At 41.4% G+C, this 22,043-nt stretch overlaps 1 protein-coding gene across 2 annotated transcripts in view; it reads right to left on the minus strand.

Moving 5' to 3' along the window:
* Positions 1 to 13,629: 13,629 nt before the first annotated feature.
* SLIT2 (slit guidance ligand 2) overlaps positions 13,630 to 22,043 on the minus strand; it is a 380,353-nt gene continuing 371,939 nt past the window's right edge. For both annotated transcript variants that reach the window (XM_068543162.1, XM_068543161.1), the window contains 3 exons: positions 16,933 to 17,224; positions 16,504 to 16,715; positions 13,630 to 15,411 (listed from right to left, as the gene is read on the minus strand). In XM_068543162.1, coding sequence (XP_068399263.1) covers positions 15,170 to 15,411; positions 16,504 to 16,715; positions 16,933 to 17,224 — 746 coding nt within the window. In that variant the 3' untranslated portion in view covers positions 13,630 to 15,169. The remainder of the gene's footprint in view (positions 15,412 to 16,503; positions 16,716 to 16,932; positions 17,225 to 22,043) is intronic.

The following is a 22,043-nucleotide window of genomic DNA, read 5'->3' on the forward strand; positions in this document are numbered from 1 at the left end:
GTAATAAATTTCTCTCTTTCAGTTTCTCTTGTGATCTGTTGTTGAATGCATAAAACATCTGCCACCCTGTGCCCCACTTAGCAAATGTTAATTTAACAAAAAGTCATTACATCTGTTCAGGTTGAACACTTGCCTAAGGGTAATAGAAGGTCAATAAGAGAAAACAAGCAAGCTGGGGTATCTCCTCAAGTTGTTTGAAAACCTGTGTATGAGTGTGTCCATCTAGGATACATATCTAGATAGTTTATACAGAATCCACAGCTCAGTATGGTGGCACACAGTACACAGAAATTTCCAGCCCTACTTGCTGGAAAAGGCTGTAAAAGAAAAATTTTGCCTGGACATTTGTTTAAAATGGCAAGGAAGACTTTATTCAAGACTATTGCAATAGGGGAGAGAGATAGAATGCAACTCCAGATATAACAGGAGCAAGTGGGGATTTATAGCCAATGGACAGAGTGAGGAATTGAATGGAAAATTACCAAGAGGAAATTTGTTAGTATTAATGGAGGTGATGGTGGTGGTAAGAGGGACCTGATTAGAGATCAAGGATTTGGGAGGAGGAGCTTAACTGACTATTAAGGGTGGGGGGATTCTTTTTTTTTTAGGATTTACCTTGGAATTTATTTATTTAATATGTTAATATTTTATTTTTTATAATTTCTATTGGAGTGTAGTTGATTTACAATGCTGTGTTAGTTTCAGGTGTACAGCAAAGTGAATCAGTTATACGTATACATATATCAACTCTTTTTAGGATACTTTTTGCATATAGGCCGTTATAGAGTATTGAGTAGAGTTCCCTTTGCTATACAGTAGGTCCTTATTCATTATCTATTTTATATATAGTAGTGTGTATATGTCAATCCCAATCTCCCAATTTGTCCCTCCCCTGTCCCTTTCCCACCTGGTGACCATCAGTTTGTTTTCTACATCTGTGACTCTATTTCTGTTATGTGAATAAGTTCATTTGTACCATTTTTTTAGATTCCACATATAAGCGATAGCGTATGATATTTGTCTCTTCCTGTCTGACTTACTTCACTCAGTATGACAATCTCTAGGCCCATCCATGTTGCTGCGAATGGCATTATTTCGTTCTTTTTTGTGGCTGAGTAATATTCCATTGTATATACATACCACATCTTCTTTATCTATTCTTCTGTCGATGGACATTTAGGTTGCTTCCATGTGTTGGCTATTGTAAATAGTGCTGCAATGAACATTGGGGTGCATGTATTTTTTCGAATTATGGTTTTTTTCCGGATATTTGCCCAGGAGTGGGATTGCTGGTAGCTCTAGATTTAGTTTTCTAAAGAACCTCCATACTGTTCTCCATAGTGGCTGTATCAATTTACATTCCCACCAACAGTGTAGGAGGGTTCCCTTTTCTCCACGCCCTCTCCAGCATTCATTGTTTGTAGATTTTTTGATGATGGTCATTCTGACGAAGGGGGAGGTGGGGGTGGGACTCTTGATAAACTGGCTTTGCAGGATTCTTTGCTAAAACTGAGATCAGCTCGAAAAGGAAGGGACCTAGCTAAGAAGAAGACTCAGAGGAGCCTGACTGAAGTTTGGTCAAAGAAGGAGTCTTTGTTATGGCCATTGCCGTGAGGTCCTAATGGCTCCTGGACTCTCCTTGCTTTTCTCCACCTGAGATTGTGGTTTTTCTCCTTTTTCACATCCCTTCCTCTTGGAAACGGAGAAGTCTGCAACCTGGAATGCTCACTTCCTTGCTAGCTGTTCCATTTGTCCTGGACTGGTTGAAGGCCAGAGAAAAGAGGATTAGCAGAAGGAGAGTGGGGCTGGAGATGGTTGATGGTGGTCAGGGAGGGGGAAGATTAACTGGAAATTTACTCATATGGTATAAATTTTTTTCTGAGAAAATACTTCCTGAGTTCTAAATATCAGGGAATTTACTGCACAGAGTTCAGAGCTGCCTTCCTGCTCCCAGGATATCTCCTTGGTGAAAACGCAGAGTCTGTGCAGTGATTCTGTGAACCTTTTTCCATGCAAAGTCCTATTATGTTTGCATGAATATTTATACAAAGTCGTAGCCCAGGAGAGAAAACTGCTAATGTCCTGTAGGTCTAGACACTTTGTGTGGGTAATGGTAAAAATCGGTATTCTGGTCTCATTTGGGGACCATTACCATGACTTTAAAATTCAAGATATATCACTCTCCCAGCAGCCTGAGGGTAGACACAAAGTCTTTGGGTGATTAATGAGTAGGACCCCTTAAGAGTGAGCTGTGAAGGCGCCAGACAAAATAGATTAAAATGTTGCATGCTACCTAACCTTCCCTCAGGTGGCTCAGAAACTCCCTGAACACTTGTCATTTGTTGCATCCTCTTAAAAGTCAGTTGCATTTTCAAATATCTGAAGGCTGAGTGAGAATCTTGATTGAGGTAGAGTGTGTTTTATTTCTTTTTCCCAAGTGATGATTGCCTTTTAGATAATGCTCAATTATTTCCATGGGTTTTTGTTTCCCAACAGGAAGATATGGGTACAAATACTTACACCGTAAGAATGTTGTGAGAATGAGTAAAGTTATATGAACCTCCTAGTAAAGAGCCTAGCATATAGTAGACCCTCCATAATGGTGGACATTGTTATCATTATATGTGTGAGGGACATTTATTTTGGTCTATCCAGAATCTAGTTCCTATACTTGGATCCAGTTCCTGTAGTTCTTACGACATCTCTAATTTTCTTTGGGGTTCCGTTCCTCCCCAACTCTGAGTTTAAGTGGTTCAGATCATGCCGAGGAGATCATACCTTAGCAAAGAGAAATGATAATGGCGATTCATTATTCACAAGAACTTTACTAGGTGCCAGTCATTGTTCTAAGCACTGTCATGGATTGTCTCATTTACCATCTGCAACCACCCCACGAAGGAATGCATGATGAAGACAAGGTGCTATTACCTAGGACCCCAGAATATTGTGGCTCGAAAGACACAGAAGCTGATTTTTCTCTCTCCTGTAGTAGTTCTGATTAATGGGTCCAGGCTGGCTGGGTCAGCTCTGCTCTATGTGGCCATTCAGAGACCCAGTTCCTTCCATCTGTATTTCTCAGTCATTCTCAGTGCACTCTTCTCATCTGCGTGGTCAAAGCTGGATCTCTGCCATGTTTGTATTTCAGCTGCCTAGATGGGAATAAAGAGCATGGAGAAGATATGCCCAATACCTCAATTCCCAGCTCTGAAAGAGGCTCACATCCTCTCACTACATTCCGTTAGTCAGAACTTCTTCACATGGACACAGTTAAAACCAAGGGAAGCTGGGAAATGCAGTCTAGCTGGGAGCAAGTCTCTTCTATGAGTGAATAAAAGAGTTGACTTCAACAGGCACTAGGAGTTATAAGCATTAGAGGAAATATAGATAATACAGGTAAACGGTTATTCACTCAGTTTTATGGGGTGGGACAGGCTAAGAGAGATTAAATCACCACAGGGCATTCTGTCTGTACATCCACAGACATAAATCTACTTGACAGTTCCTGTACCACTTTCCTGGAATCTCTGAGAGAGATTTCCAGCCATGGGAATAGAGTTGGATAGCTCGTAGAGCCAAAGGTCCCAGAGTGAGCATCAATCAATTAGGGGCAAGAGTTAGTGGTTACCCAATACTCTCTATCCCTCCATGGCACTGTTCTGAGGTGTGGTCCACAGACTCAGAGGGACTCCAGTGTGACTTTCAATTGTCCACAGCAGTAACCTGTGATGAACACATCCTTTATTATCTTTCTGGCATTCTTTCTCTCACTCCTCTCTTTCCTCATATGCTTCATGGAATTGCCTCCTAAATAAACTGCTTGCATCTAAGTCACTTCTTAACTTCTATGTTCGGGCACTGAGACTAAGAAATTCACACAGTTAATAAATGGGGAACCAGATATGAACTTGGCTGGCTCTATCCAGAGCTGCCCTCTTAACGACCGCTCAAAACTTTCCCAAAATCCTGAGCAGGAGACCTGCGTCTCACTCATCGTTCTATCTACTGACAGTGGGTACAATGCCTGATATATACAGGGGCAGGGAAAGGGAGACAGATGGTTCAGCCCAGAATGTGAGATTTCTGCGTGATAGGCATGGTGCTAGTTACTTTACCCACCTTATTTCATTTAATCTTTTTTTTATTATTATTATCTCATTTCATCTTGCTCTGTATCCACAGGTACATCTTTGGATCTCCAGAACTCAGCATAGTGCTTGGCCCAAAGTATATGCTCAGCAAATGAATAGTGAAGGACTACATTGAATGGATTAATTAATTACTCTTAATGAAATAAGTGTTATTATTACCTCAATTTTTTCAGATAAAGAAACTTACATTTAAAAAAATTAATAGCATTTCAAGATGACAGCTAGAAAGGAGCACGTGGAGGAACAAATTGTGATGCTTTTTGAGTATTTGTTGTAACCCTGACTCTACGTTAAGAGCTTCACTTACACTAACTTAGTTAATCCTCACACTGATTCTATGATGGAGGATGTAAGTGTATTTTCCAGATGAGGAATTGGGGGTCAGAGAGCCTAAATAACAAACACAAGATCACTCAGCTAATAGGAGACAAGGCTTCAATTTGAAGCCAGATCCGTTCATCTCCAACTTCTCTGTCTTTTCCACCATAATAGATCATCATAATTAATAATTGCAAACATTTAGTTACTTACTAATTAAATAATTATTTCACTGTGCTAAGTGCCCTTTTCAGGCCTAACTCATTCAGTCCTTGTAACAATCCTACGAGGTAGGTACTATAATTACCCCCAATTTTCCATTGAGCCAACACACTACCTCTAGTTTACTAACATTGAAATGAACAATCTCACCCCTTGGAGGATTCATTGCCACTGTCTTCTAACTTCCACTGCTGTCAATGAGAAGTATGCTCTCAGTAAAATTGTGAATAATTAAGTACCTTGTAGATAATCTGTTTTCCTCTGGCTCGCTGCTTTTAGGATCTTCTTATTACCTTCGGTGTTCTGCAGTTTGGTTGTAATTATAAAGTTAATTTCTGTTTATTTATCTTGCCTCAGCTTTGCTGCATTTCCTGAATCAAAGGAATCATATTTTTGATCCATTCTGGAAAATCCTTAACCATTATCTCTTTTAATATTTGCTCTCATCAATTCATTCAATTTTATTTTTCCTGAAAACTTGAGTAGATATGTTAAACTGTCTCATACTATCTATCAATCTATCTATCAATCTATCATCAGTCTATCATTACCTGCCCCCCTTCCCCATATTTCCATCTCTTTGTCTCTTTATATTGCATTATAGGAATTTTCTTCAAATCTATTTTCTGGTTCGATTCTCTTTTCAATTGTATCTGTTATGTTGTTTAACTCATATTGGTGCTTAATTTCAACAGCTATATTTTTCATACCTCTTTGGTTCTTTCTAAAACCTACCTTGTCTCATTCCTGGCACATATTTTAATTTCTGATTATTTCTTTAAATATTTTAGATATGCTTTTCCTATATTTTATATATGATAATTCAAATATATGAATGCTAAGTGGATTTAATTCTCCTGATTCTTGTTCCTGTTAACCCTATCTATGGTGGCTTACTTCCTCTAGTGTTTCATATTCTATCACTTTGGGTTTTCAGCTAATGTTTAAATTGCTGGTATTCATCTTACAAAGAGTAATTGTGTTTGTTTCTGTCAGGTCCCCTGAGAACTAGGAACTTTGTTATACAACAGTTGATAACTAAAACACCATTCCTTCTTGTGACTCTCTGGTTGGCCAGAGTGATAGGCATACAGCACCTTCTTCATTGCCTGCTCTACTTGTGGCCAACAAAAACGATTGTAGGCTGCACCAGGCCAGAGAGAACTTGACTGGCACCTAGATCTTGGACTTTCCAGCCTCCAGAAATAAATTTCTGTTCCTTAAGCCATCCAGTCTTTGGTATTTTGTTATAACAACCTGAGCTGACTAGGACACCAGATAAGTCCTTTTTTGCTCCTGGAAGAGTGAAACATCCTGAGTTATAGGAGGCCTTTGGGTTGCCAAGGTCAAGACCTTTGAGGAGATGAAGCTCTATTCTCCAGTGAGGACGTGGGAATAATTTTTTTTATGTTTGAGAGGCTGAATGAGGAGACTGCATGATCTTGAAGGAAGGCCATGGAGGGGGAAGCATTGGGGTTCTGAGCCTGTAAGACAGCAACCTGGACCCTTTGTTGACGGTTAAGTGTGAAACCTGTGGCAAAGGTACAGAACAGATGAGAAGGAACTTTCTGCCAGTTTCTAGGGCACTAACCACGTGGGGGCTCAGACAGTAATGACTGGCTCACTCAAGCAGGCTGCCACTCTGCCATCGAATCTCATTTTAGAAATGTCACCTGTTACCTCCCTGATCTCCCTGAGGTGGCAGTTTGCCACTTTCTGTGCCTCAAGGCTCATCTCGCTGCTGCACTGCCTCTTCCTGTTCACCACCTGAGTTGGAGACAGGTGTAGTCCAGGTTGCATTCCGCAGGAAGCTGGCAGTGCGCGCATAAGGCTTATGAGGGAGTGCTTGTAGAATCACCACCCATGGAAAGGAAGGGAAGGAAGCAGGCTTGGGCAGAGGGAGAAGTGGCATTGGGATGCAGTCTTAAAGAAGGTTTTGGCTAATCCCATGGGGAGTTCTGAAGCTGGAGTGGCCCTTCATCAACATCCCACATTGAAGAGAGGGGATTAGGTACTTATATGCTCTCATCCTCTAGTCACTGCATGTAGAAATGCACACACTCTGCAAAGAGTGTGGGACCCTGGAAAAGAGCTTTCTCTTAAGCTAAACAAGTCCAAAGTGGTCTGATAGCTAAAGGCTGTCCAATGGCAGTGAGCCCAGCAGCTGGCAGGGTAAGTGCTTTGGTCCTGAAGTGTTTCTGGCAGATATGTCATGGTGTCCACATGAGACGGACTAAGGCATGCTGGTATATCCCGACAACAAGGGTTGGATACACATTTCCGTTAAACTGGAATGTGAAAGGAGGAAGATCCAAGCTGAGGTGAGGAAAAGGAACCTGAAAAAGTAACCTCTTGATATTCTTAGGGCAAGGATGTCTTTCCAGATGTGCTTTTCTTCCTATGAGCTCACCGGTCAGTTTCATATTGTACCGTGACAGCCACAACTGAAATTGCTTCTTGTGTGTATGGAGATTCTGCTCTTAAAAAGAATAGGATTCAGGTAAAGAAAACGTGAGTACACACAGCTGCAACTATTATTCTTTTAGATCTGGATCTCAGGCAATTCGGTGAGTAACTTAATTTTTTCCCATGTGAGGGAATATTAGATTTCTAGAATCCTGTTTGTCTCCCTCAGCTGATGAGCTCACATGGTCTCTGAGTTGGGCACTCCACAATTTCTGCAAATGTAGGTCCTTTAGTTGGGGCTAAAAGCTCAGATGACCAGGCATCATGGGGTTTTCCTTAATTTATTCTGACTTTGGGATTAGTGAGTTTATAGGTGAATTTTTGTTCTAGGAAACCACATGGGTGTGTGTGTGTGTGTGTGTGTGTGTGTGTGTGTGTGTGAGCATGTGTACCCGCGTATCAGGGCCAAGAAGGAGCCGCTCTAGGTCTGACCACATTGAACTGCCGGGGCCTCTTCCCTCTTTGCGCGCCTGGCCTTTCAGTGTGCGGGGTTGTGATCGCAGCTGTGATGGGAATCGTTACCCTCCCACTCCTCATTCTCAGACTATCCTTCCTAATGGTAAAGTCCTGTGTTAATGTTCTAAAATACGAAACCATTTAGAAGAAAGAGGGAAAGAGGAAAATCAGATTATATGAGACAGAATAGGGACTTCCACTTCATTCTCCGAGCTGTGAGACCACCGTGCTTTGTTTGCCAAATGATAAGAGATTTGTTTCCTAATCACACGGAGGTTTGTGCATGTCATTCAGAAAGGTGTTCCTGCTCATCTCACAGCTCCGAAAAGGAGTGGACAGTCATCAGAAGGGAAGAATTGGAGCTAACGTAGGAATAATAGGAGTGAAAAAATCAATGTAGAGATGTAATTGAAAGCAAGAGCTGGTGGTCGAGGCAATAGAACGGTGATACTGTGTGCAGAAACCAAGCAGGATCAAGTAACTGCCAGACCAGGCAATTCACAGATGTGCATCTTTCTTCTTTCTGGGATAATGCAGGCCTTTGAAATTGTGGACAGGGATGTTATCCGACATGCCTATTCAAAGAGAAGTTTCTCTCTAGTTCTTTCTCATGTCTTTTTCTTTTTTTTTTCTTACAGAGAATGCCTGAGACGTGGAATGAGTCCAAGCCTGCAACACTGTGGCTGATATAACTGGACTAGGGCATGTTCCATCCTGTCTTTGAGACTATCTTAGCAACAGGATTCAATTGCTCCCGGTTGGCTCCCTCCATCAAGGCACACCTGACTGGAATGATGACCAGGGATCCTTCAGCAGCCACATAAACCTCATTCCATCTCTCTGGGCTCAGTTTCCGAAAGAAAATTCCTGCCCTATTTATTTTTCTTTACCAAATGAGAGATATAAAGAAGAAGATTTTAATGTGTTTTTCTTGGGCAAGCGAGTGCTATTCATGGACATTTAAAAAAAAAAAAACAACAAGATAATTCCCCTTGAGAAATACTCATTTCTCTGGTATTACCTTATGAGGACATTCACAGACTTTGCCCATCAATTCCAATAAAAACAATATCGCATTATGGTTGGAGTCAGGAAATCTGGACTGTGTGACCTTGGGCAAGTTACTTAATCTCTCTGCCACAATCTTATGAACAAACTGAAAATAAGTCTAGCCATTTCCAGGAGGGAGAGTAAGATTAATGACAGCAAGTATTTTGGATGATTGTCTCTGCGGCTGTTTCTCCCACTCTCTCATTTTGTGTGTATGCTTTTTTTTACGTTTGATTTTCTTTAGAATCCAAATTCAGCCACCCACATACTGACGCAAAGGCAAAGGTAGTTTCAAATGCAAGATGGCAACGCCTCCACTGGGTTGAATTTTGTATCTCTGGACACAGTCAGCACTTGCAACGTCCTCTATTTCCCTTCTGTGGGAGGAAGAGGGAACTGAGAAGTCCATTTGGAAAAGAACTGTTGCATATATATATATATATATATATATATATATATATATATATATATATATGCAATATATATATATATATATGCAATATATATGCAATATATATATATATATATATATATATATATATATATATATATATATATATATATATATATATATATATTACTCTCTCCACTCTGTTTCAATAATTTTGTGGCTTCTTGCTCTCAGGAATCCTGTTTCTTCAGCCCCAGTAAAACCTTCCAATGTTCAACTCGTTCATGTAAGAGGTGAGCTGGTGTGGTCTTGCTCCTTCAGCTTAGACCTCTGTATTCCCTCCAGTATCTACCTCAAGTGTTTGCCCCACACCTTCACAAGCTGTCACTGCAGGGGATAAACCAATCGTTACTGACCCACTGAATGAGTGCCCCATGACCTCACCAACTCTTCCAATTGTCATCCCGACTCACCTCTTCTTTTGCTATCAGACTTATTGAGAGGGAAGTCTAGTACTCGTAACTTCCATTCCTCTCCATGGCTATCCAGTTACTACTCCATCTTCTATTAAAACTGCTCTTTCTTCATCTCCATTCTGGGACCACTTCATTCTAGAAATGTGAGCATTATCTAAAGTTGGGTCCTATTCTTCTTGGTCAAGTTCATTCCATTGAGTATCTAAATTAGCTCATCCATTTTCTTGGCTTCAGCGACCACTTCTATGTGGATGAATCTTATACCTATGGTTTTAGACATCTCAGCTCATAATTTGTTTTAAAAATATCCTTTCCTACAATTTGGCAATCTAAGAGCATATGTTACAGGCTTGGGGAGGTCACTTTGTGAGGAATCTGGAATACCACACTAAAGAGTTTGGATGTTATCCTACAAAAGAGTTCATTAAAGACATTTAATTAAAGATAGTAAAGACATGATATAGAAAAATGCATTGTTTTCATTCAATGGAGTGGAAGACGGGTTGAGAGCAGAAGGGTGGGGCTTCCCAGGTCAGCAACTCTGATCCTCAAGCTCTTTCCAGCCCTATGTAGTCACCATGCTGCAGCGAAACCCAAATTTGAATTCTTGTGCTTTAAGAAAAAGCAGAAACAAACAGACAAGCTCAAAAGAAGTCATACCTGATTTCCCCTTCTTCCCTGCCAAACACCCAATTCATCATGAATTATTAATTCTCCCACTGTAACAAGACACTCTGTACAGTCTCTTCTAATTCATTTGCCATTTCCCCCCTTTTTAAATTCCTGGTTCTTACCTTTTTTTATACTTAAGAAATAGCTACCTGATCAATTGATTTTACATTCTGCTACCCATCTAAAATTCCCGTATTTCAGGTCTTGACAAATCATTCTCTTACTCAGACAATCTTAATAAACTTCTATTGCCAACAAGAATTCTGAACTACTTAGCTCTCACCCCCAAATATGGCCTGTAATTTCCACCACCATGCTTTTGCTCAAACCATATTGCTTGCTTAATAGTGAGCCATATAATGCAATTGTTCTCTGAATTTCTGAATGGATGAAGTACTTCTCTCTCCCATCATTCTAAGCATGCATTGCTACCATGGCTCTTCTAGGCTCAATCCGTATCTACAATGGCTTATTATTGAGACTACCTCTCTCCAGATTCAGTGTAACACTACTGGTCTTCCCTAGTATTTTTTGCACTGTTTTGGTTTCTTTATTGAGAATTGGAGCATCCTAGCAGATGAAGAACAATTTTACCTCACTGGTTGGAGGAACAGCCCTTGGCATCCTCACAAAGTGGTGCCCTTAATGCACAGGTATTCTTGTTGTTTTTTTCAGTTGACCCCTTTCCTGAGTCTCTGGCCTTGGTGTCCAGAGCAAAGACTGCTCATGAGTGGGTTGGCCAGCATGGGTTGGCCAGCAGTTGTTTCTTTTAATCCAGCCTCATCAGCTTCTGAGTTCATGAAAATTCCTTTGAGATTCCTGAAATACTATTCTTAATCTTCAGTGCTATTGTAAGTGTTCATATTTTCTGTGTCTTCAGAGGTATTTCATTTGGAACTGCGTTAAACACAACTAACTAGTTGCTATTTTACAATGAAAATCCATTTTTGTTGGCACTTTAAAAGCTTACTGTAAACAGATGCTCAAAAAAAAAAAAAAATAATAGATGAAGTGAGTTAATAAAGCCAGAAAATAATCATTGTTGCATTACACACATGAAATAAATATATGCCTCACTCTGACCACACTGACTTCTTTTGTTCCCTTGACTACACAAGAGTCTTTCCCTCCTCAGGCCTATAAACAGGCTGTTCCCTCTGCACGGACCCCGCCCCACTTGACCCTCACATACATTTCCATCTGTTTCCACTGTAGATCCTACTTTATCCTTCACAACTTAGCTTCAGCATCACTTCCTCACAGAGGCATTCCCTAACTCCCAATATGTATTTGCTTGGATCCCTCTACTCTGCGTTTTTCTAGTACCTCATAATTTCTTTCAGGGAGATTATCACAATCTGAAATTATATATTAGTTCAGTCATTTGTATATTATCCGTCACCCATTTTAACCTCAACTCCAAATGCATAGAGTGTGTGCTCTAAAACAGCAGAAGCAATATCTGTTTCGCTTGAAACTATATACCTGAAGTTTAGCATAGCTCCTTGCACGTAACAGGAGATAGGAAATAAAAATTTGTTAAGTCACTTTTGAGTACCCAAGAGAGGATTAAGAATGAAAATAGCTTATGTATTTTATATAGCTTTATATACTTTATATAAAGCTTCATATACTTATATAGCTTATATACTTTTACAAACATGACTTTTGAAATAATGGTCACTCTGTGAGGCAGATGACACCATGACACTCAGGATGTTTAAGCCCTGAATCGATTTCCACAGTCTTTCAATCATTTCTCCAGAAAGAATTGCTGCTGACAAAGCAAGCCATCCAAAAAGAAAATGCTCAGAGCAATTCTAAACCCAGGGTTAGTTTATTAGTGCTTAGAAATAATTTCAGGAAATCTGTGGTGAACACAAATTCTGAAGATTGAGAGAGCTATTATTCAGTGAACACATCTTAAATTGAACACATGTCAAATCTCCATGGCATGTCCTTGACGGTACCGCCTCACTCATGTGAGACTTTAAAGTAAACACATTAGGGATGTTTAATTACTTTATCTTTTCAGATTAAAAATGTACATTACTCTGTGAAGTAGTCTTGACTCTGAGATATGCAAAATGCTTTTTGTTTTAATATATTGAATCTGTTGGAAATACTCCAAAATAGTTTCCCATTAAAGAAATCCTATGGTCAAGGCTTTGTAAGTAGGCAGCCTTTTGTAACATGAATAATGTCCTTGTCTCATTTACTAGTAATTATTTGCCTATTGAATTTTCTCAAAGAAGGACTCTCGCAGAAAGTAGTCTGATCATGAAGCAAATAATCCCCTAGGAAACTTGCTAAATCAGCCCAAATTCCAGGCAAACATAATTCTATTTTGTGTCTTTATAAGCAGGAAGGAGAAAGAATAACGTTCTGTAAACTACTAATATTTCCCTTTTTTTCCCTTAAAAAACAAAAACAAAATAAAGTCTCTAATGTAGATTACTTAAATTGACATGATCAGTAGAGAATAATTGTGCTGTGGAAATGAGTGCCAAGGCTTAAAAGTCCCTTAGTAGAGGGTAGTAATTACTGAGCTTCTGCCTTTACCTCTTGAACATAGACCACGTGATCTGAAGGGCCTGAGCTGGAATTCAGCTCCTCTGTTTTCGAGCTGTTTATGCCTGTGGAAAACAAGCAGCATAAAAATCCCACAGGCTTGTAGTGGGAGATGAATATTTCATATAAAGCCCACGGCATAGCACCTGCCATATAATAAGCCCTCAGAAAACAATGACTATTAAGATAACGTAAACCCTTGAAGAAAAGAAGCAACCAACAGGAATAAATGGTTTACAATGACTGCATAATATTTATATAATTAAAATGTAGACATTTTAAACAAGAGTGAATAAATGATTGGACATTTGTGTCTGTGAAACAGCAGTGTGTGTGTGTGCACATGCGTGTCCACGTGAGTTCACGCACACGTGATTTTCTTACAGGGAAATGCAGAACTCTTAGCTGGTGGGTGAGGATTAATATCCCACCCAGTCAGTGTTATTTTCCTGTTCTGGATGGTATATCTAGCTATTACCAACCCTTGCCTGACAGCACCTTTGGAGAAAAGTTCTCTTTTTCTTGTGTTATTTTCCATCTGGATCTAACTGAGAGGAAAAGAACAGCAAAAAGGAAAATACCATTTTGGTTGAGTTAGATTTCATCTTATAATATTTTGGGGGAAAAAATTAATTGAATATGCACTGTTTTTCTTAGCCAAGAATGTGTTCTTTTCTCCATCTCTTTCATGTGGCCATCCCAAAGTACCCAGATGTGACAGTATGCTGATCTCAAACCAATTTCTGGCAACAAAAAGGTATAGGTTTCCCTCCCTGTTCTTTTGGTATCACCTTGATTAAGAAATTCTTAAGGAGGAGACTCTAAATACTGTGCAGTTTCTAAGAAAACCAACAAGCTGTTAATGAAGTAAATATCTGTTTAATTTACAAACATCAGTAGTGTAACTGATATTAGTCTGGAGAAAGACAAAGCACACTGAATTATACACGTACGTCTAGTTTTCTTTGTAAAAATGTTTTTGGAAAGAAACATCTGCATCTTTACAGGGTACCCTGGGATTTTAATGAGGGAAGAGCACGGTCCACTATAAATCCTTATCAATTCTACATTGTAATTTAGCAGCAAACATGTTAACGTGGGAACATTAAGGTAATCAAGGAGCTTTATTGTTTGGGAAAAAAAAAAATCACAGCTCTTGACATTACAGCCTTTTCTCTCCCCGCCCCACCCCCGGTAAAAGGGCAAAAAAAGTCGAGGAAATAATTAACTTGTAAAAGATCTACTTTTCTAGTGTCGATTGCTACACACCATTTCTGTTCTGTGAGGACACGCTGCGGGGGGGGGGGGGGGGCGCTTCTTCCTGTACAATGACCGTCTCAGGCATAGACTTTACATACCCTCTGCAGGTGTCCTGAATGAGGCCAGTAGGTCAGTGACACCAGTGGTCAGATGTCAAGGTAAACAAACAGATCAACACATATTTATCCCAAGATAACACCCTATGTTAGTACTATTGCCAAAAAAAACACAAAAGAATCCTGATTTTTAAGTTTGAAAAATGTACAAAAATATCAGGACAATTATAAATTAATATATATTAAAGCATTGAGGAACAGCAAAAGGATGGCCTAGAATGTTAAGTACAACGTACTTTGATACAATAAATATTTCTCATTGAAACCGAATACTGTATAGGGCTGTTTAGAACTCATAGAAACAAAAATTCATATTATTACTAATTTATTTATCAATAATCTATTGGTTCTTTATCATCTCCTTTGTCATTTATATTACAAAAAATTAATACTGGAAAACGGTAGATAAACACTTTTGTGTGCTTCTCCTGCTAACATGCTGACGTTTAAAAAGAAGATAAAATTTATTTTAGCACTCTCGTCTCCTCTGATGAATGGAACCCAGGTCTTCAGGATACTTTATATTTTGCACAAAATATTTCTCACCCATTCATTCTGGCTGTGAATGCTGGAGTTCCATTCATCTGCCTTGCACCCTCACTCACACACATGTGCTTGGTCTGTCCTCATGAACTGCGTAGATGCAAACCAGGGCACAGGGGATTATGCTCTGGGCAACTTCACATCAGCAGGGAGAACCTCGTCTCTCCACTGGGTATGTGCTCCTGCTGGTCTCCAGCAAGTTACGAAGATGAATCCAAGTTAACCATGGTTTCCATCGTTGTTCTAATGCCTTCAGGTGTATCATTCTTTATACTTCTCCAGTGTTGGGGAAGCTTTAGTTCAAGCATTTCTTTTTTTTTTCTAAATGCAGAAAAAAAGTCTTCATTCTCATAATAAAAATAAGTCTGTTCTGTATTTTACAATATATTTCAATTATTTCCACTATGAAGCATTCGTGAGTCCAACAGGGTCAAGAAGTATACAACATTTTCCAAAGACCAAAGCTGCCAGGGACGTGGTTTAGGAGGCGCAGTGGACGCAGCCACACTTCACCACCTTCTCAACCTCGTCCACAAACGATGACCCGTCAGTGCATTCGAAAGCGTATTTCCGTCGCTTGCTCCTCAGAGGTCCGCAGCACTGCCCGCCTGCACACCCCCCTCCGCATTCCAGCCGGGAGACCTTCTTAGTTGTTTGGCAAGCGGCATAGCCCTGCTGCTTTTGGTAATAATCTCTTATCCGTTCCCCTCGACAAGAGATTTCTAGAAAAGAACAAAAAGCACAAGCAGTTTAAGGGCAGTCGCCGTAAGTCGTGCGAAGTGGCCGTGAATCTACAATTCAGTTCAGGAGACACTGCTTTCGCTTCCTGTTCGTAACGGCTGTTTTCAGTGTTATGCTCATATGCCATATTATGGGCTGGTGGCACAGCCTTCAGTTCTTTGAAAGACACTTCTTTTCGGCCTTTATTTTGAGCAAAGTGAATACGATATACGTGGACTGTAAATACTACGCTTTTGGGCTGACAAGGAAATTGGATTCCTAAATCTTTTCCTTTACGGCAAAAATATACATCTTCTGTTTTTACACTACTAACAGCTGGTTTTGTTTACCGAGGGCGCCGTTTCAGAGAGTACGCAATTTAATTTATTAGACCTGGAGTTTAATATCATTCAATCTGTTACTTAATACAAGTAACATTCCACTAACTTCATAAATTACCCAAGTATGAACTAGTTCAAAAAGAGACATCTGCTAAAAGCCTCCATGGGCACGCTCCTCTCGTCTCATCCCTCCGATACACACAACAAAATCCCTGCCAGCTGGAGGCAAAGCACGTTCTGATCACGCAGACACAGGAGAAGGAAATAGGTGGGCTGAAATGTCAGCCTGTTTCCTTCCCTCTCACCTGCATAATTTACTGTGATACATCGGTTGATTCTAAGGTCAAAGGCGATTTTGTCCTAAAACTAGAGCAGAATTATTAGTACCCTCTTCTCTGTGCCAGAAGATGAATCAGTAATCTATACAGATGAGAACAGCAGGTAAAGGTAAGAAAGAAGGAAAGTAAATGTGCTCCTGCATAAGGGGAAAGTAGTATTTCATAGCAAATCAAGTGTGAGAAGACTTGTGAAGGGTGTATAATATCTTGCAATGGAGGTTTAGGACATTTCACATCTGTGCCTTCCTAACACTGTTAAGTAAATCAACGGCAGCAACTACAAACAGTACCAAGATCTGGCATTCCTCAGATCACTCCCCTCTGTGTGTCTTCCTTTCTCTCTCTCTCTGTTCAAAGATGGGGGCCCCTCTTGCTTTGCCAAGATAGAGGTAGGTGCCCAGCTGGGTTGGCTTACCTCGATCACAGCTGTCCCCAGTGTATCCACTGCTGCATTCACAGTAGGGCTGTCCCAGTCCTGAGAGCCTGCATTTCCCATGCTTACACTTGATCGCCTGGCAGGGGTTAAACAGATCCTCCTCTTCATCACAGAGGACGCCCCCATGGCCCTCCAGGCACTTGCAGCTGTAGGAGAACGCGTTGATGGGCAGGCAGGTGCCATGGACGCATCTACGGTGGAGGACCACAGGGATGGAAATGGGTCAGACGGAGAGGATAAGAACGGAGGGAGGATGATGGATGGAATATAAGGGAGACAATGCTAATGAACTGACTTCTTTCTCTCCCCTCCCCACCCCCCCCACCCCCTTTCCTTCTTTCCTCTCTGGGGTTTTGCTTTGAGGGTTGGAGTGTGTGTGGGTTTAACTACCAAGCAGCCCAAACTCACTTATTTCCAAGACAGGGGTCATTGGTCCTCTGGTCACAGAGGGGCCCCGTCCATCCTTCCTCGCACTCGCAGGTGAAGCCGGACTGGCTGCTGGGCTGGCACGTGCCGTGGGCACACACCTTCTTGTGGCACGGCTCACAGCCGGGCAGGATGCCGGTCTGCATGGGCACCTTCCGGAAGTCCTGCAGCTCGCTGTTGATGTAAAGGTTCCGGATGCATCCGTGGAAGCTGGTGCCGTTCTGCCCGGGGGCCTGGCGCAGAGCTGCGGCCACGTTGTTCTTCCCGGGCATGCCTGCGGGGGAACACCAAGTCAGAGGTCACGCTCCTCGGCGGCTCCCCAGCCAGTGGCCACCCGGACCCTCTTAGCTCTTCCAGCGGGGCAGAAGTCTGTGTGACTCTTCTTTAGGAGGACCAGGCAGCTCAAGCATCCCGTCCTGCGCTTCTCAACCTGGCTGCGTATCAGAATCACACTGGGTCTTTGAGAGATACTGATGCTTGGGCCCTCAGCCCAGACGGATTTGATCAGATTATGTGGGTGGAGTGGGGGAGGGAGAAGGGGTGTGTGTTTTCTTTGTTTCTGTTTTTTTGGAAGATGCCCCAGGGCACAAGTAGAATAAAGAACCTAGTTCACTGGCGGTCAAGCTTTAGTTTCTAACATCTGCTTTGTTTTTGTTGTTTGTTTAATGAAAAACCCTTATATGGAGGCATGAATCTATAAAACCTAAAATCAGGGCCACTGTACTTAAAAGCAAGGTTGGGAACGGGGGAGGGATTCACGCTCCCTTCTACCTCCACACCCACCCCCTAACCTGGACACACAGCCCAGAAGCCTAGAGCCAGACTGATTCCCTGACCAATCCTGCCCCTTAAAGACGAAGGGCCCAGGGCCCAGAGAGCTCGGCGACATGCTCAGTGTCTCCAGTAAGGCTGGGTTAGAATTAAGCCGATGACACAAACTTCCCCAATCTCAGGTCATGGTTCAGTCCCCTGACTTTCAGAGGGTGAGAGCTGGGGTTCACGGGGACCATTCACCCCAGCCCTGCCAAGTTCTAAGCTGGCAGCTGGTCCAGCTCACCACTGGCAATGTCCCAAGCTCAGTCGTGGATGTCAGTGTCTGAAAAACTCACCCTGCTTCCAATCAGGACAGCACCTCATTCACATCCTTTTTTTACCCCTTGCTAATTGAGAGTGAAACCTTCCTATTCCAAGAAATCAAGACTATAAAAGAAATTCCTCCAAAACCAGAATTTGCAATCTCTGTGTATATATATATACATATATATGTGTGTGTGTGTGTGTGTATATATATATACACACACATATATATATATATATATACACACACACACACACACACACATATATATTCCACCAGTGACGGTCATCTGGTAACCCTTACCTGGCAAAACTGAGGAATCGTTCCATGGCCTAAGCCAGACCCTGAGATAGTTCCTGGATGGGATCCTACGTGAGGCAACCATCCAGGTCGCTGTGGGGGAGGGGAGGGAGCCGAGGCTTTTAGAGCAGCTGACCTTCCCCCCAGCACTCACACCATCCCTGCAACTAGACTCTGAGCTACTGGTTGGAGGGTCGAGGCTGGAAAAGCCCAGGGCTCTCACTCTCTAGAGGGTTTGTCGGTGATAAAGACCACGAACCACAGTACTCTACTGTCTGGGCGCTGCCATGTGGCAGCATATCCTTTCCCATTTGAAGGAGCTCCATTCGAGGTCGAGCAGGCACCAAAGTCAGATAGCCGCTTATACAAAACCACTAGGCTAGAGGTCAAAGTCTGTATTTTTGGCCTGTGTGCACTTGGGCCAGTCATCTCCCCTCTCTGGGGCTTAGTTTTCTCATCTGTAACATGAGCGGATGGACCAGACCAGTTGTTTCCAAGCCCATCGTACATAAGAGCCACCATAGGGGCGCTGTTGAGAAGGCAGCTTCCCAGGCCCCCATCTCTCCTCACCTGAGATGCTAACCCAGAATGAAGGTGTGGGCATAGAAATCGCAATGTGAACATGCAAATCAGGTGACTCTGATGCAGGTGGTCCTGGTCACATTTTGACAGGTACTGAATTAGTGTCTAGGATTTGAAAGTCATGAGTTCACGTTTTTAGTCTGTGTGTGTCTGGCCTTGGGAACTGGGTTGCTCTGTAGAGTGGGGTCAAAAGGATGGAATGTTCCATTTCCAGGAGAGGACTAGTGACTGGGAGTTCCTTGTTTGGGGGTAAGTTCTTCTCACGTAGTCATATCCATCCATCCATCCAAAACATGTGGACTTTTAATGTCCACACATTTATGGTCCTTTCTTCAGAGGTTAAAAAAGAACTTCTTCCAAGACTATTTTCAATTAGTCACACAACACACACATGTGCACATGTCAAGACTAACTACAGACGCATGAAGTTCCACAGCAGGGAGAAGCAATTAGTAAATGTGTTCCTTCTATTCCCAAAGTAACAATGATAAAGGTCTAGCTTTGATTGTAGTAATTTGTAAATGAAAATGTTGATTCATCACACATATAGTTACTTTCAGTAGGATATCATAAGGTCAAGAACTGTCTTAACTCAACCTTTTCAGGTGCTTGGTAGACTTCTGACCAGGGAACTAAGTCTTAACTGAAAAACAGAAGCAGATCCATGTTTTTTCTCCTTTAGCCTTTCCTCTATGCCATGGACCACAGCTGGAATTCAGTCTATCAAACAATAGGTAACTTAGTAGACAGTTTTTAGCCTTAACAAGCTCTACGTATTTCAAAATGGCAATAAACGGACCAACTGTCAACACTGATGTCTTCTGTCCAATGGGGGCATTAGGAGAAGATTTGTGATGCACGGAGGGGTCTCTATGTGCAGGTCTTTACTTTTTAAAAAAAAAAAAAATCCCTTTAAGTAATGTATGTTCTGGTTGGACTATTATACAGAAAAACATAAAAGATTACATTGCTCTGTATTAAGTAAAGCCTATATCATGGATAGTTGAAAACCCAAAGGTAGGGAAACCTGCCTCCCTGTTTTGCTAGAAAATACTCCTGCAAGGGCCTAAGGCATGGAATGCATCACCTTTGGGCCATCTTTCTTGGGGAGTGTTCCTGTTTGCAGACTTTGAGAAAAAGGAGAGCTTGTTTACCTTGCTCTCCTTTGCTATTTCAGGTTCTCCTGCCTTTACCATAAAGAATTCAGGGCTGCAGTCTTAGGACTGCATTGTATTTTTAAAATCCGAATTACCCTTGAGACTGTCCTCTGAGTGGGAAGGAAATGAGCCTAGTGTGTTCTCTGGCAGGGAGGCTGGTTGGAAGTGGAAAGAGGCACCATCTGGATTCTTCCAGGCCCTCTACCCTTAGAAGGATTAGCACTTCTCAGTACTAATTTAAAACATTTTTTCCCCCTTTTTGGAAAAATGTTCTGGTCCAAGCACTCCCATTCTGTACTTATTATTTTCACCACATTCTAAAGGGGTCTTAAAAGATTTAATGAAATGATTTCTAATGAAAGCATAATAAAATCAAGTGAAGGGCAAGTCCAGAAATCAATGAAAGGCCACAGAACTTAGACTGTTTCCTTTTCTGCTCCTTGTTAAGAAGGTGAGTGGCAATGCAGGTGGCTTTGGGGTTAGACAGACCTGAACTCAAACGAGGTCTCTATCAACTTGGACATATTCCATGAAGTCCCTTAGGGATTATAAAACAAAAAATCATACCTACTTCCTAAAGTCTCTGAGGGTTAAGACTGTAAAAGCAGCATTGCATTGAGCACACAGCATGTGCTTAGTAAATATAATTTCTTTTCTCTCCAACCACAGGTAACATCTGTGATTTGCTTCACCCATCCCAAAGCAACTGCCGTTCATGGTAATGCAGGCAAGAATGGACGGCTTTTGCCTGTTAATGGATCCCACAGAGTGATTCCCATGAAGCAAATAGATCAGTCAACTTGCTGCACGGACTTAATATGAGCTACTTTTATTACAAATGTATTATGGCTTCATGAAGATGTGACTGCCTTCCCCACTCCCCTGGCACAGAAGGGATATTTCTTTTTCAGCTTTGTATTCTTCATGCACCTATTAATTTCGTTCTCAGCTTATGGGAGGTGCTCAATAAATATTTACAGAAATGAACCAAAGACTTTTTAACTGCTTCAAAAAAAAATCAGAAGTCTATCAAAGTGTTCAGATTTTCTACTGCTGAAATTATTAAAAACAGAAGTGCTCTAGAATTTCAGGAAATTTCCCAAAATGCTTTTAGGGAAGGCTTTGAGGGGTTAAGAAGCTTATGTAGCATCCCAAGGTCATTACTGGGGAAATAATGATGTGAAGTTCATGAAAATACCTGTCATGGTGAAGAAACTGGTTACATTGACCTGTTCAGAAACTTTAGCTTATTTATCTGTAAAATGAGTTAATTTTATCAGTCAATTCAATGTAATTTAACTCAGTGCAACTCAATTCAAAATCGTATGCTTTCTTGGTCCTTTGCCTGAAATTTGAAATTCTGTCTCCAGTATATATTTACTCCTCCAGATAGAGGTAAAAGTACAAGCTCTCTCCATCACAGGTCTTCTCCTCTAAGCTCCTTCAGAAGTTTGCTCAGACTCTGTCCCTCATCTATTTACTCATCTGCCTTCTTGCTGCTTAAAAATAAAGTCGAGTCTTCACTCTGTCATTCCAGGCCCTAATCCACCTTTCTGACCTTCTCCCTTGTTCATTCACCATAAGGTCTTAGCTAAAGAGAAGTACTTCCTGCTGCTCCAATACAATTTGTATGTTTAATTTGTTCATTCATTCATTTGATTTCATTAATAATTATCCTATCCTGTACATGAGTTCGCAGATGATAGAGGAGGCATTCCAGCATAGCGACATTTAACTGAAGCTGGTAGTGTTCGCCTCCTTAAGAGTGCTGGGGTGGGTCATGCGCTCCTCAGTTTGCATCACACTTGACTCCCCATCTTCTTCATTGTCTGTATTTGACCTCTAACCAGCTTTCTTTTTCCTGTACACCAGAATAGTAAGATTAGATTATATGATGTGTAAATCACCTAGTATGTGACAGACACAAAAGAAACATTAATGTCCTTCTCCACTCCAACCACGCATTTTGTTAGACC

This window comes from Eschrichtius robustus, chromosome 4, assembly GCF_028021215.1.
Source record: "Eschrichtius robustus isolate mEscRob2 chromosome 4, mEscRob2.pri, whole genome shotgun sequence".
Lineage (NCBI taxonomy): Eukaryota > Metazoa > Chordata > Mammalia > Artiodactyla > Eschrichtiidae > Eschrichtius > Eschrichtius robustus.